Source organism: Electrona antarctica, assembly GCF_951216825.1.
Source record: "Electrona antarctica genome assembly, contig: scaffold_210, whole genome shotgun sequence".
Classification (NCBI taxonomy): domain Eukaryota; kingdom Metazoa; phylum Chordata; class Actinopteri; order Myctophiformes; family Myctophidae; genus Electrona; species Electrona antarctica.
In genome coordinates, this window is record NW_027637633.1 from 140,001 (window position 1) to 154,337 (window position 14,337).

Consider the following 14,337-nt stretch of genomic DNA (forward strand, 5'->3'; position numbering starts at 1 on the left):
CTACTTATTCACTACAGCTCGCTATATACGGACTGAGGCAGAAAGTCATGTAAACCTTTTATTTACAGTTTGGTCTGTAAACTTCTACTGTAATAATAAAAATCACATCACAACAGTTGCAACGCTCACTTCACAGGGGTGTGATTTTTATTATTACAGTAGAAGTTTACAGACCAAACTGTAAATAAAAGGTTTACATGACTTTCTGCCTCAGTCCGTATATAGCGAGCTGTAGTGAATAAGTAGAGAAGTAGAGTTGCACTGCTCACTTCACAGGGGTGTGATTTTTTTATTATTACAGTACAATTTTTTTCCTTATGAAAGCAGAGAGTCTTCTGTTTCATACGGTATATAGTATTTATATGTCGCTATAGGCCTTATTTTGTGAATATTGAGGAGTTCACGTCCATGTCTTCTCTGAAGTTATCTGGTGGGCACAAGCTGCATTCAATAACCAATTACTGTCTAACTGTAGATGGGATCAATGTTTACTGTTTTCCTCGTAAAAGTACACATTCAGGGCTTTCATTCGGTGTATAGGATGTATAGGATATTTATTGGGTTCAATTTTATATCTGCCTGTCAATGTCTCTGACTTTAAACCATCCATAACTCTGCTCGCTGTTCAAGATAACCACTTCCAGGCAAATGCAGGTGTTGCAAAAAGGTCAATATCTCCAGAATGGAACATGGTAAAATCAAAACGTATTTTTTTAATTGAAGTGGACAAGTTCAGCTTTCTTTTGATGTAGGCGTGTGATTCTCGCTATAAGAGAACATTTTACTGTGGGCCCCCGAACAAGGCCTTTGTGCAATGTTAAACGGCAGCAACATCCAAATAGGCCTGTTGAGATCTTGCAGCAATCAAAGTGTTAACTTTAAAACCTTTATATTTATTATTGTGAGCTTGTAGATCTGTTCAAGCTGTTACATTGGGCTTGTTTATCTGTAAAGACAGACCGATCAATCGGACCGATTAATTAATCGGTCTGATTGATTGATCGAACCGATGCCGATGAATCTAAAAAAAAATCAAATCGGCCGATACCGACGTGTTTGCCGATTAATCTCCCATCACTATTTTAGACCAATCTGCATAATACGGTATATTAAAACCCATTTTGGGCGGGAACCCCTTTTGGTGTTTTAAACATTATGTTATAATTTAGCTATTGAAAAATAGCAGATCTACAAGCTCGTAGCGCGCCACTCGGCGCATATTGCAATATTCAACCCATTCTGGGAGGGAACCCCTTTTGGTGTTTTAAGCATTATGTTATGCTTTAGCTATTGAAAAATAGCAGATCGTTGTAGGTCTGCTATTTTTAAATAATCGTGAATCTTTGAATATATATTCTTTCAGAGTGAACGTTTTTAACTCAAATCTTTGAATATATATTCTTTCAGAGTGAACGTTTTTAACTCAAATCTTTGAATATATATTCTTTCAGAGTGAACGTTTTTAACTCAAATCTTTGAATATATATTCTTTCAGAGTGAACGTTTTTAACTCAAATCTTTGAATATATATTCTTTCAGAGTGAACGTTTTTAACTCAAATCTTTGAATATATATTATTTTAGAGTGAACGTTTTTAACTCAAATCTTTGAATATATATTCTTTCAGAGTGAACGTTTTTAACTCAAATCTTTGAATATATATTCTTTCAGAGTGAACGTTTTTAACTCAAATCTTTGAATATATATTCTTTTAGAGTGAACGTTTTTAACTCAAATCTTTGAATATATATTCTTTCAGAGTGAACGTTTTTAACTCAAATCTTTGAATATATATTCTTTCAGAGTGAACGTTTTTAACTCAAATCTTTGAATATATATTCTTTTAGAGTGAACGTTTTTAACTCAAATCTTTGAATATATATTCTTTCAGAGTGAACGTTTTTAACTCAAATCTTTGAATATATATTCTTTCAGAGTGAACGTTTTTAACTCAAATCTTTGAATATATATTCTTTCAGAGTGAACGGGGGGGGGGGGGGGGGGGGGGGGGGTTCCTGGAACAACATATTTTCAGATGGGGGTCGGCGGCTGATTACATATCATTTTTGGGCACCACTGATATAAACATAGGTATTTCAGAAAACTGTCAGGATTTAGAAGACATTTTTTAAATGTCGACGTCAGGCCTAAACGGGTTAAGGTCTAAACGGTTAAGGCCTAAACGGGTTAAGGTCAGTCCACAACCTAAACGGGTTAAGGTCAGTCCACAACAATGCAACTCTGTGCAACCATCTCTAAATGGCAGCGGTCTAGTGCCAACTAGTGGTCAGTGCAGACCACTGCAGCATTGGTGTGGGGGCCAGCCCATAGATCCTGTGGTCAGGTGGGTAAGTAGGACCACTAGTGGTTGACAAGAGGTACTGCATGGAGCTCAAATCGCAGTTCATCCTCTCCTCCAACAACATGTCTCCTCCTAGCTCAACCGGTAGAAATGTGGAGCACTCGTGTCGGGAGGCCAGGGTTCAAAAGTTGTAGTTGAAACGACACACAGCATATTCAGGCCTTTTATCACACATGATCCCATAACTCCCATTGTAGTAAATGTTAAATGGTGCATTTATATAGCGCCTTTATCCAAGGCGCTCTACAATGATTGTGCATTACATTCATAGCACACACGCACGGACACGCACACACACACACACACACACACACACACACACACACACACACACACACACACACACACACACACACACACACACACACACACACACACACACGTTAACGAACTGATGGCAGAGGAAACCATGCCAGGCATGCACCAACCTGCACATCGGGAGCAATATGAGGGTTCAGAGTCTTGAGGGTTCAGAGTCTTGAGGGTTCAGAGTCTTGAGGGTTCAGAGTCTTGAGGGTTCAGAGTCTTGAGGGTTCAGAGTCTTGACGGTTCAGAGTCTTGCCAACGGACACTTGGAGAGTCCCGGGACCACTCTACACCCCTGAGGGTTCAGAGTCTTGCTCAAGGACACTTGGAGAGTCCCGGGACCACTCTACACCCCTGAGGGTTCAGAGTCTTGCTCAAGGACACTTGGAGAGTCCCGGGACCACTCTACACCCCTGAGGGTTCAGAGTCTTGCTCAAGGACACTTGGAGAGTCCCGGGACCACTCTACACCCCTGAGCCACCGCCGCCCCCGTGTAAATATTTAGGATAGCAACAATTAATTCCGATGGGGCGTCGATAATTAAAAAAACGGTTGTTTTATACTCACTCTCGGACCTCGTCCTTGTTCATGTCCAGGTAACGGTTGCTGATCCACTGAACCTCGAACCAGTCGCGGTAGTTGTTGTTTCCACAGCAGCGAAACTCCACCTACAGTAAGAGACGTTGCACACATAGACGTCAAAGGGGGCTTCAGCCCCTGCCATTTTACCCGTCTGTAAAACAACCGCCCTTTTACCCGTCTGTAAAACAACTGCCCTTTTACCCGTCTGTAAAACAACTGCCCTTTTACCCGTCTGTAAAACAACTGCCCTTTTACCCGTCTGTAAAACAACTGCACTTTTACCCGTCTGTAAAACAACCGCCCTTTTACCCGCCTGTAAAACAACTGCCCCTTTTACCCGTCTGTAAAACAACTTCCCTTTTACCCATCTGTAAAACAACTGCCCTTTTACCCGTCTGTAAAACAACTGCCCTTTTACCCGTCTGTAAAACAACTGCCCTTTTACCCGTCTGTAAAACAACCGCCCTTTTACCCGTCTGTAAAACAACTGCCCCTTTTACCCGTCTGTAAAACAACTGCCCTTTTACCCGTCTGTAAAACAACTGCCCTTTTACCCGTCTGTAAAACAACCGCCCTTTTACCCGTCTGTAAAACAACCACCCTTTTACCCGTCTGTAAAACAACTGCCCTTTTACCCGTCTGTAAAACAACTGCCCTTTTACCCGTCTGTAAAACAACTGCCCTTTCCAGACCACGAGTGTAGCGTTTACTATGATGGAAGAAATACAAACTTCTCTCCATTTATTTCCATGCCATACCGGAAGGAAGGCAGCCTTCAGGAGAATAGTCTCCTGAACTTGGAACGCAGAATTTTGCATTGAAACTAATTTGTTTAGAAATCCATGCTGTTACTGCACCGCATCTAGACTCCAGCAGATAAAGAGTTGCTGGGTTGCGCCCAAAAATAGCTGATCTACAAGCTCTCAACGTGTCACACTGCGACGCGTTGTGAGCTTGTACATCTGCTATTTTCGCTATTTTGGGCCAAAAGTGCCGCCCTGCCTCTCTCTAACGCTCTCTGCACACAGTCTCTGACCTGCGTCATGTCCAGTGTCCCCCCTGGGTCATGTCCAGTGTCCCCCCTGGGTCATGTCCAGTGTCCCCCCTGGGTCATGTCCAGTGTCCCCCCTGCACATGGTGCCTGACCTGGGTCATGTCCAGCGTCCCCCGTGCACATGGTGCCTGACCTGGGTCATGTCCAGTGTCCCCCCCGGGTCATGTCCAGTGTCCCCCCTGGGTCATGTCCAGCGTCCCCCCTGCACATGGTGCCTGACCTGGGTCATGTCCAGCGTCCCCCCTGCACATCTGACCTGGGTCATGTCCAGCGTCCCCCCTGCACATGGTGCCTGACCTGGGTCATGTCCAGTGTCCCCCCTGGGTCATGTCCAGTGTCCCCCCTGGGTCATGTCCAGTGTCTTCCTGCTGGGTCATGTCCAGTGTCCCCCCTGCACACGGTGCCTGACCTGGGTCATGTCCAGTGTCCCCCCTGGGTCATGTCCAGTGTCCCCCCTGGGTCATGTCCAGTGTCCCCCCTGCACACGGTCTCTGACCTGGGTCATGTCCAGTGTCCCCCCTACACACGGTCTCTGACCTGGGTCATGTCCAGTGTCCCCCCTGCACACGGTGCCTGACCTGCGTCATGTCCAGTGTCCCCCCTGGGTCATGTCCAGCATCAACCTGCCTCTCTCTGACCTGCGTCATCCCCCCTGGGTCATGTCCAGTGTCCCCCCTGCGTCATGTCCAGTGTCCCCCCTGCTTCATGTCCAGTGTCCCCCCTACACACGGTCTCTGACCTGGGTCATGTCCAGTGTCCCCCCTGGGTCATGTCCAGTGTCAACCTGCCTCTCTCTGACCTGCGTCATGTCCAGTGTCCCCCCTGCACACGGTGCCTGACCTGCAACGTGTCCAGTGTCCCCCCTGGGTCATGTCCAGTGTCCCCCCTGCACACGGTGCCTGACCTGGGTCATGTCCAGTGTCCCCCCTGCACAAGGTGCCTGACCTGCGTCATGTCCAGTGTCCCCCCTGGGTCATGTCCAGTGTCCCCCCTGGGTCATGTCCAGTGTCCCCCCTGGGTCATGTCCAGTGTCCCCCCTGCGTCATGTCCAGTGTCCCCCCTGGGTCATGTCCAGTGTCAACCTGCCTCTCTCTGACCTGCGTCATGTCCAGTGTCCCCCCTGGGTCATGTCCAGTATCAACCTGCCTCTCTCTGACCTGCGTCATGTCCAGTGTCCCCCCTGCACACGGTGCCTGACCTGCGTCATGTCCAGCGTCCTCTTCATGAAGCAGCGTCCAGGCGTGTCCGTGTCCTTGTAGAACTTGATGCTGTTCTTCAGGCCCTCCACCAGGGTCAGGTACATGGCGAACTGCATCAGGAAACACAGCAGCGCCGTCACCAGCAGCACCACGTTGAAGCCTGCGGACGGATTGGTGACGTTAAAGAGAAAAAAAGGTTTTGTAATTGTTCTTATTCATTTTGGAATTGGATTGTTGACATGATTGTTGAATTGGATTGTTGACATTATTGTTGAATTGGATTGTTGACATTATTGTTGAATTGGATTGTTGACATTATTGTTGAATTGGATTGTTGACATTATTGTTGAATTGGATTGTTGACATTATTGTTGAATTGGATTGTTGACATTATTGTTGAATTGGATTGTTGACATTAAAGAAAACAAGGTTTTGTAATCTTTCTTTTTTTAGGTTTTCAAAAAACCCTGAATTTTTAACATTAACACTACTAGACCTGTAGGTGCCCGTCGGCCACCGGCCTACTGGAGAACGATGCAACTTGGGAACCTAATAATACCCGTTGTCAACTTGTCATAGCACCCGTTTTAACTAGGCCTGTCTGGCCCCTTTTCCACCGGTTGGTTCCCAATGGGAACCGGCAGGGACAGATTAACCCCCACGAGGGCCCCTAGGCCGGTATTGTTTGCGCGCGCGCTGCATTTTCGTATTTTTTCCGTGTTTTATCATCTTTTTGACCTAAATTTAACAAAATCAATGACCAATGAAGGGCCCCAGGAGCCCTTTTCGGGGTCCAATTCCCCCGAAAGGCCCCTGAGAGCCAAGGCCCCACTGGCCCAATGGCTAATTTGTCCCTGGGAACCGGTTCAGTTCGGTTCTTTATAGTCCATGAGCCAGAGCTTCAAAATTGGAACGTTAATTATGAATTGAGTTGCAAAACCATACCAATATTAGATTGTTATCACCATGACACTTCCCCAATTGATTACTTACACGAAGACAATGATTTATTGTATTACACATTTTACATTTTTAAATATGCAAATGAGGTAGGAAAATATGCAAAATAATAGAAAATATGAAAAAGCTTCTACTGTGGAAGGGTTATCATGTATTTACTTGTATTGATCCTATAAACAATTTAATATAGGTCTAGTTTTTCCCACCAATTTTGGAGCTCTGGCTCATGGACTAAGAACCACGAAGAACCAACCGGTGGAACGGGGGTCTCTGTATCTGTCTGTGTGTGAAGAGGGCAAACTGACTGACTGTGACTGTGGTTAAGTAGGCTAATCAAATGGCAGGTGTGGGGTTGCCATGGCAATCAATTGGCAGAGACTGGAAATTACACTTGTGAGGGGATTTAGGCTGATTGGGCCCACTGGCAGAGCCTGAGCAGAGCCTTTTGTGGTGGTTCTGGAGAACCGTGGGTCCGACCGACTCGAGTCCGGGCACTGCACTCCCTGCGGGGGTGTGGAATGCGTGTGTCGAATTTGGTATGCGGTCTAGTCTAACTTGGACTCAGGGGGGTGGACGCCTCTGCCTTGCATAGTCCCCAGTGAATAGGCAGGTTGCCCTTCACTGGTAACCTTACTTTGTTTTTTAAATATCAGAAGGTGTTGTATGTATGTATGTATGGATGTATGTGTTCTAGGCTTAGATTTTACTAAAAAGCCCCCCTTTTAAATACATACATATACACATACACATACACATACACACACGACGCGCACACACACACACACACACACACACACACACACACACACACACACACACACACACACACACACACACACACACACACACACACACACACACACACACACACACACACACACACACACACACATACCTACACACACACACACACACACACACACACAAACACACACACACACACACACACACACACACACGCACAACATACATGGGGACACACATAGCTGCGTAATGGAGCGGAGGCACCGCTCAAAAATCAGCTACAAAAATCACACCCGTGTGAAGTGAGGGGCGCTCTTATCATCAGACATCACATTCCTTGCTCAACCAATCAAATCATCACAAACCAACCGCAATTTGCGCCCTCACTTTTAGCTTCGATGTTTGTGTAAAACGCAAACCCACTTTACGATGACGTCACTTTACGATGATGTCACTTTATGATGATGTCACTTCATGATGATGTCACTTCATGATGATGTCACTTTTTCCGATCCTTTTTTAGTGGTGCAAACCACTCCAATAACCAGCTTTGTCTGTATGTTCGTGTACCTGTCTGTATGTTCGTGTACCTGTCTGTCTGCCTGTCTGTCTGTCTGTATGTTCGTGTACCTGTCTGTATGTTCGTGTACCTGTCCACTCAAAAAGGAGCATGGTTGCTATGGTTAGTGTGTGACGTCACTGACATCACGTCAGACCACAGCTGATCAGGCTATATATAAGACCTTGCACCACTCAGTTCACACGGGTGTGATTTTTTTATCAATTGCACAGATGTGACCATCAGGGACATAGACATCAAAGGGAGAGACTGCCCTCTCCAGACCACGAATGCCTCATTTACTACACGGTGAAAGAAATGCAAAATGTCCAAACCAGAACTTAAGGCAGCATTCAGGAGAATTGCTTTTTTTCCCCACAAGTCTCCTGAACTTCAACACAATATTTTGCTTTGAACAAATGTGTTTAGAAATCCATACACACCGCATCTCCACTAGCTACAGAGTGCTGTTGAGCCCAGAGGAGAGGAGAGGAGAGGAGAGGAGAGGAGAGGAGAGGAGAGGAGAGGAGAGGAGAGGGGAGGGGAGGGGAGGGGAGGGGAGGGGAGGGGAGGGGAGAGGAGAGGAGAGGAGAGGAGAGGAGAGGAGAGGAGAGGAGAGGAGAGGAGAGGAGAGGAGAGGAGAGGAGAGGAGAGGAGAGGAGTAGCGTTTGCATTTCTTCCACCATGTAGTAAATGCTTAATTGGTGGTCTGGAGAGGGCAGTGGTTTTACAGACGGGTAAAAGGGCAGGGGCTGAAGCCCCCTTTGATGTCTATGTGTGCACGTTCCTGTTGTCCTATGCTGTGTTGTACCGTTTACGTTTCAAACCTCTATGATCTATAATGGTGCATTTATATAGCGCCTTTATCCAAGCGCTATATATAGATTGTGCATTGCATTCACCCATTCACACACACACACACACACACACACACACACACACACACACACACACACACACACACACACACACACACACACACACACACACACACACACACACACTCACACACCTTTACATAGATTGTGCATTACATTCACCCATTCACACACACATTCACACACACACACACACACACACACACACACACACACACACACACACACACACACACACTCACACACCTTTACATAGATTGTGCATTACATTCACCCATTCACACACGCATTCACACACACACACACACACACACACACACACACACACACACACACACACACACACACACACACACACACACACACACACACACACACACACACTCACACACCTTTACATAGATTGTGCATTACATTCACCCATTCACACACCGATGGCGACGGAAACCATGCAAGGCACCAACCTGCACATCAGGAGCAATCAGGGGTTCAGAGTCTTGCTCAAGGACACTTGGACACTAACTCTGGGGGAGCCCACAGGGATCGACCCGGGAACCTTTCGGTTCCCATCCGACCCGCTCTCTACCGCTGAGCCGTGATCAAACCTACCGCAGCAGAACAGCAGGTAGTTCTGCAGCATGGGCTTCCACTTGGGGAACTTGGCGGGGTCCAGCGAGTCGTGGCACACCTTGCCGCCGAAGGCGTTGACGGCGCAGGTGACCAGGCCCACCAGGATGAGCAGGTTGGGCACAAAGTGGCTCTCGCTGTTGTCCATCATCTCACTGCGCTTCCGCAGCTCCACCTTGAAGAAGATGCCCATGCTGAAGATCAGGATGCCCGCCATGACCGACAGCCAGTAGAGCAGCCACAGCGCCTGGGCCAGCTTCACGCGCTTCGGCAGGTCGAACTTCACCGGCATGAACGCCATGGTTAGTTGTCAAACCGCGCACAATTCAACAACTATAAAAGATTTTTAAAAAAAAAAGTTCAAATGTTTATCTCCACCGTTCTGTGTGGTTTAAAGTGTTCGTGTCGGGGTTTTTTTTTCCTGGCAGTTTGACGGACGAGGTTCAGTTTGACGGACGCGGTTTCCGACGTTTTTTATCGTTCAGTTGAAGAGTAACGTGACGCAGGAGGGAAGCAACCGTCCCACCGTAAGTCCATCTGGAACGGGAACGTCCATTCTGGTCCTTGGACAAAACAAAACGAAATAAATAAGTAGGCTACAATGTTGTGAAAAAAATGTTGTTTAAAAAAATGTTGAACGTTAATCCAAATAATAAATATTCCTATAAATGTCGTGGTTCCGGATTCGACAGCTTATTCCAGACGGAGACGTTTCCTGCGAAAGGAAGCGTTGGCGCGTGAGTGGTGGCCAGCGAGCCTCTGCCTGCCGCGCGTCATCCTAATCCAGGGTAATCTGCCCCTAATGCCACTTGGGGCAGATTAGAACAGCCTCTAATCCGCTGTCTTACCATCTAATTGGTTTGTTGTTTTAAGCATCCTGCAGGAGCGTCCCTCCTGCTGGGGGAGAGAGAGAGAGAGAGAGAGAGAGAGAGAGAGAGAGAGAGAGAGAGAGAGAGAGAGAGAGAGAGAGAGAGAGAGGCTCCCAGCACAGGGAGCAAAGACTCCAGGCAGCAGAAACACAGGTGAAATGGTTTCCATAGAGGGTGTGGTGTGGTTGTGGTGTGGTGTGGTGTGGTGTGGTGTGGTGTGGTTTCCATAGAGGGTGTGCACATGGAGGGTGTTTTCATAGAGGGTGTGCACATGGAGGGTGTTTTCATAGAGGGTGTGCACATGGAGGGTGTTTTCATAGAGGGTGTGCACATGGAGGGTGTTTTCATAGAGGGTGTGCACATGGAGGGTGTTTTCATAGAGGGTGTGCACATGGAGGGTGTTTTCATAGAGGGTGTGCACATGGAGGGTGTTTTCATAGAGGGTGTGCACATGGAGGGTGTTTTCATAGAGGGTGTGCACATGGAGGGTGTTTTCATAGAGGGTGTGCACATGGAGGGTGTTTTCATAGAGGGTGTGCACATGGAGGGTGTTTTCATAGAGGGTGTGCACATGGAGGGTGTTTTCATAGAGGGTGTGCACATGGAGGGTGTTTTCATAGAGGGTGTGCACATGCATAAAGGTAATGGCAGATCCAGTGGCAAAGTGAATTTAATGTTGTTTAAAGACATTTAATGCAATCAAATAGGACTTTTCTGTGTGGATGTCTGGGCTGTCAAGGCCAGAAAGTAGGTTTTTGTCACTCAGTAGGCGTTCCCGCATAACTTCCGGGTACGATGATGATGTCACCTCTATACCTTCAAGAAATTAATTGTAAGGATTAAAGAATGGAGAACGAAGGGAAAGTTCACATAACAAGAAGACACAATGGCAATGATTATTACATAATGGTGCACATACGGTCGGTCAATAAGACATTCAAGCTATAAATCGGTGAATGGAAGAATCGCCAACCATTTTGCCGTCAGTGGTCTGTCCAGAGTCATCATGACTTTATATCGTTAACGTGCTTTGCGAGGTCACATCGGTGATCTTGACCGCTGACCCCGCACTTCTAATCGGTTCATCCTCGAGTTCAAGTGGAGGTCTTCTGCCAAATGTCATTAAAGACCCTCCGAGGTGTCCCTCAGATATCGCGCTAGTGTCAGCCTTCTGCTGCTGTTGTACTGACCGGTACAACCACAGTCTGATACTGTTGTACTGACTAGTTGTACTGACCAGTACAACCTCAGTCTGATACGGTTGTACTGACCAGTACGACCACAGTCTGATACAGTTGTACTGACCGGTACAACCACAGTCTGATACTGTTGTATGTTGGCGCTATGACAGGCCGTTCTGGCAGAGGTTCATCGTTGGCATCCAGAGAGTGTGTGTGCAAAGTTGGGCATAGATTGGGCCAACTGTGCCGGAGATTAGCTCGTAACAGATGGAAGGACGGACACACACAGATGGAGTGTGAAACATACTCTCTCCCCATGCCTTCGGCCTGGTGGAGACAACTAAACATACTCTCTCCCCATGCCTTCGGCCTGGTGGAGACAACTAAACATACTCTCTCCCCATGCCTTCGGCCTGGTGGAGACAACTAAACATACTCTCTCCCCATGCCTTCGGCCTGGTGGAGACAACTAAACATACTCTCTCCCCATGCCTTCGCCCTGGTGGAGACAACTAAACATACTCTCTCCCCATGCCTTCGGCCTGGTGGAGACAACTAAACATACTCTCTCCCCATGCCTTCGGCCTGGTGGAGACAACTAAACATACTCTCTCCCCATGCCTTCGGCCTGGTGGAGACAACTAAACATACTCTCTCCCCATGCTATGCCTTCGGCCTGGTGGAGACAACTAAACATACTCTCTCCCCTGCCTTCGGCCTGGTGGAGACAATTAACTAAACATACTCTCTCCCCATGCCTTCATGGTGGAGACAACTAAAACTCTCTCCCCATGCCTTCATGGTGGAGACAACTAAACATACTCTCTCCCCATGCCTTCATGGTGGAGACAACTAAACATACAATCTCCCCACGCCTTAATGGTGGAGACAACTAAACATACTCTCTCCCCATGCCTTCGGCCTGGTGGAGACAACTAAACATACTCTCTCCCCATGCCTTCGGCCTGGTGGAGACAACTAAACATACTCTCTCCCCATGCCTTCATGGTGGAGACAACTAAACATACTCTCTCCCCATGCCTTCGGCCTGGTGGAGACAACTAAACATACTCTCTCCCCATGCCTTCGGCCTGGTGGAGACAACTAAACATACTCTCTCCCCATGCCTTCGGCCTGGTGGAGACAACTAAACATACTCTCTCCCCATGCCTTCGGCCTGGTGGAGACAACTAAACATACTCTCTCTCCCCATGCCTTCATGGTGGAGACAACTAAACATACTCTCTCCCCATGCCTTCATGGTGGAGACAACTAAACATACTCTCTCCCCATGCCTTCATGGTGGAGACAACTAAACATACTCTCTCCCCATGCCTTCGGCCTGGTGGAGACAACTAAACATACTCTCTCCCCATGCCTTCGGCCTGGTGGAGACAACTAAACATACTCTCTCCCCATGCCTTCGGCCTGGTGGAGACAACTAAACATACTCTCTCCCCATGCCTTCATGGTGGAGACAACTAAACATACTCTCTCCCCATGCCTTCATGGTGGAGACAACTAAACATACTCTCTCTCCCCATGCCTTCATGGTGGAGACAACTAAACATACTCTCTCTCCATGCCTTCGGCCTGGTGGAGACAACTAAACATACTCTATCCCCATGCCTTCGGCCTGGTGGAGACAACTAAACATACTCTCTCCCCATGCCTTCGGCCTGGTGGAGACAACTAAACATACTCTCTCCCCATGCCTTCGGCCTGGTGGAGACAACTAAACATACTCTCTCCCCATGCCTTCATGGTGGAGACAACTAAACATACTCTCTCCCCATGCCTTCGGCCTGGTGGAGACAACTAAACATACTCTCTCCCCATGCCTTCGGCCTGGTGGAGACAACTAAACATACTCTCTCCCCATGCCTTCGGCCTGGTGGAGACAACTAAACATACTCTCTCTCCCCATGCCTTCATGGTGGAGACAACTAAACATACTCTCTCCCCATGCCTTCATGGTGGAGACAACTAAACATACTCTATCCCCATGCCTTCATGGTGGAGACAACTAAACATACTCTCTCCCCATGCCTTCATGGTGGAGACAACTAAACATACTCTCTCCCCATGCCTTCGGCCTGGTGGACACAATGATAATAGTATAATATCAGGATTAGGTGCTGTTGGGGTCAAAGGTTAATCTCCAGAGGTCCCAGCAGTTAGTATCTCCAGGGGGGATGTGTAGGGGTCAAAGGTTAATCTCCAGAGGTCCCAGCAGTGTTGGACCAGTTTAGCCCGGTCTAAAATAGCTCTGCCCCTCCGATGACCCCCACGCACGCACGCACGCACGCACGCACGCACTCACGCACGCACGCACGGGGAACAACTCCTTACTAATTTAATTTCTTCCAAAAGACAGCGAGGTGAGCAGTGAGTCAGTGTGACTGAACACAGTGCTAACACACACACACACACACACACACACACACACACACACACACACACACACACACACACACACACACACACACACACACACACAACTAAAGACAGATTTGTCGGCCGCCGCAAAAATCTACAACCTAATCTACGATCTATATAAAGCTCTCAAGTCACAACGTGTCTTGCTCGTGCGTCACGCTGGTGGTGTGAGCTTGTAGATCTGCTACTTTTCGGCACTCGACACCGTGGTGTGATGGAGCATAAATAACACACCGTCGTGTGATGAAGCATAAATAACACCGTCATGTGATGGAGCATAAATAACACACCGTCATGTGATGGAGCATAAATAACACACCGTCATGTGATGGAGCATAAATAACACACCGTCATGTGATGGAGCATAAATAACACACCGTCATGTGATGGAGCATAAATAACACACCGTCATGTGATGGAGCATAAATAACACACCGTCATGTGATGGAGCATAAATAACACCGTCATGTGATGGAGCATAAATAACACACCGTCATGTGATGGAGCATAAATAACACACCGTCATGTGATGGAGCATAAATAACACACCGTCATGTGATGGAGCATAAATAACACA

The 14,337-nt window shown here is 47.4% G+C and overlaps 1 protein-coding gene across 1 annotated transcript in view; it reads right to left on the reverse strand.

The window, feature by feature from the left end:
• Positions 1-9,572, reverse strand: part of LOC306918753 (peripherin-2-like) — a gene marked incomplete at its 5' end in the record, with an annotated part of 35,719 nt that extends 26,147 nt beyond the window's left edge. Inside the window, 3 exons of the mRNA XM_079531620.1 lie at positions 3,236-3,336; positions 5,503-5,663; positions 9,254-9,572. Of these exons, the coding sequence (XP_079387746.1) occupies positions 3,236-3,336; positions 5,503-5,663; positions 9,254-9,572 (581 nt within the window). The remainder of the gene's footprint in view (positions 1-3,235; positions 3,337-5,502; positions 5,664-9,253) is intronic.
• Between the last annotated feature and the right edge of the window lie 4,765 nt (positions 9,573-14,337).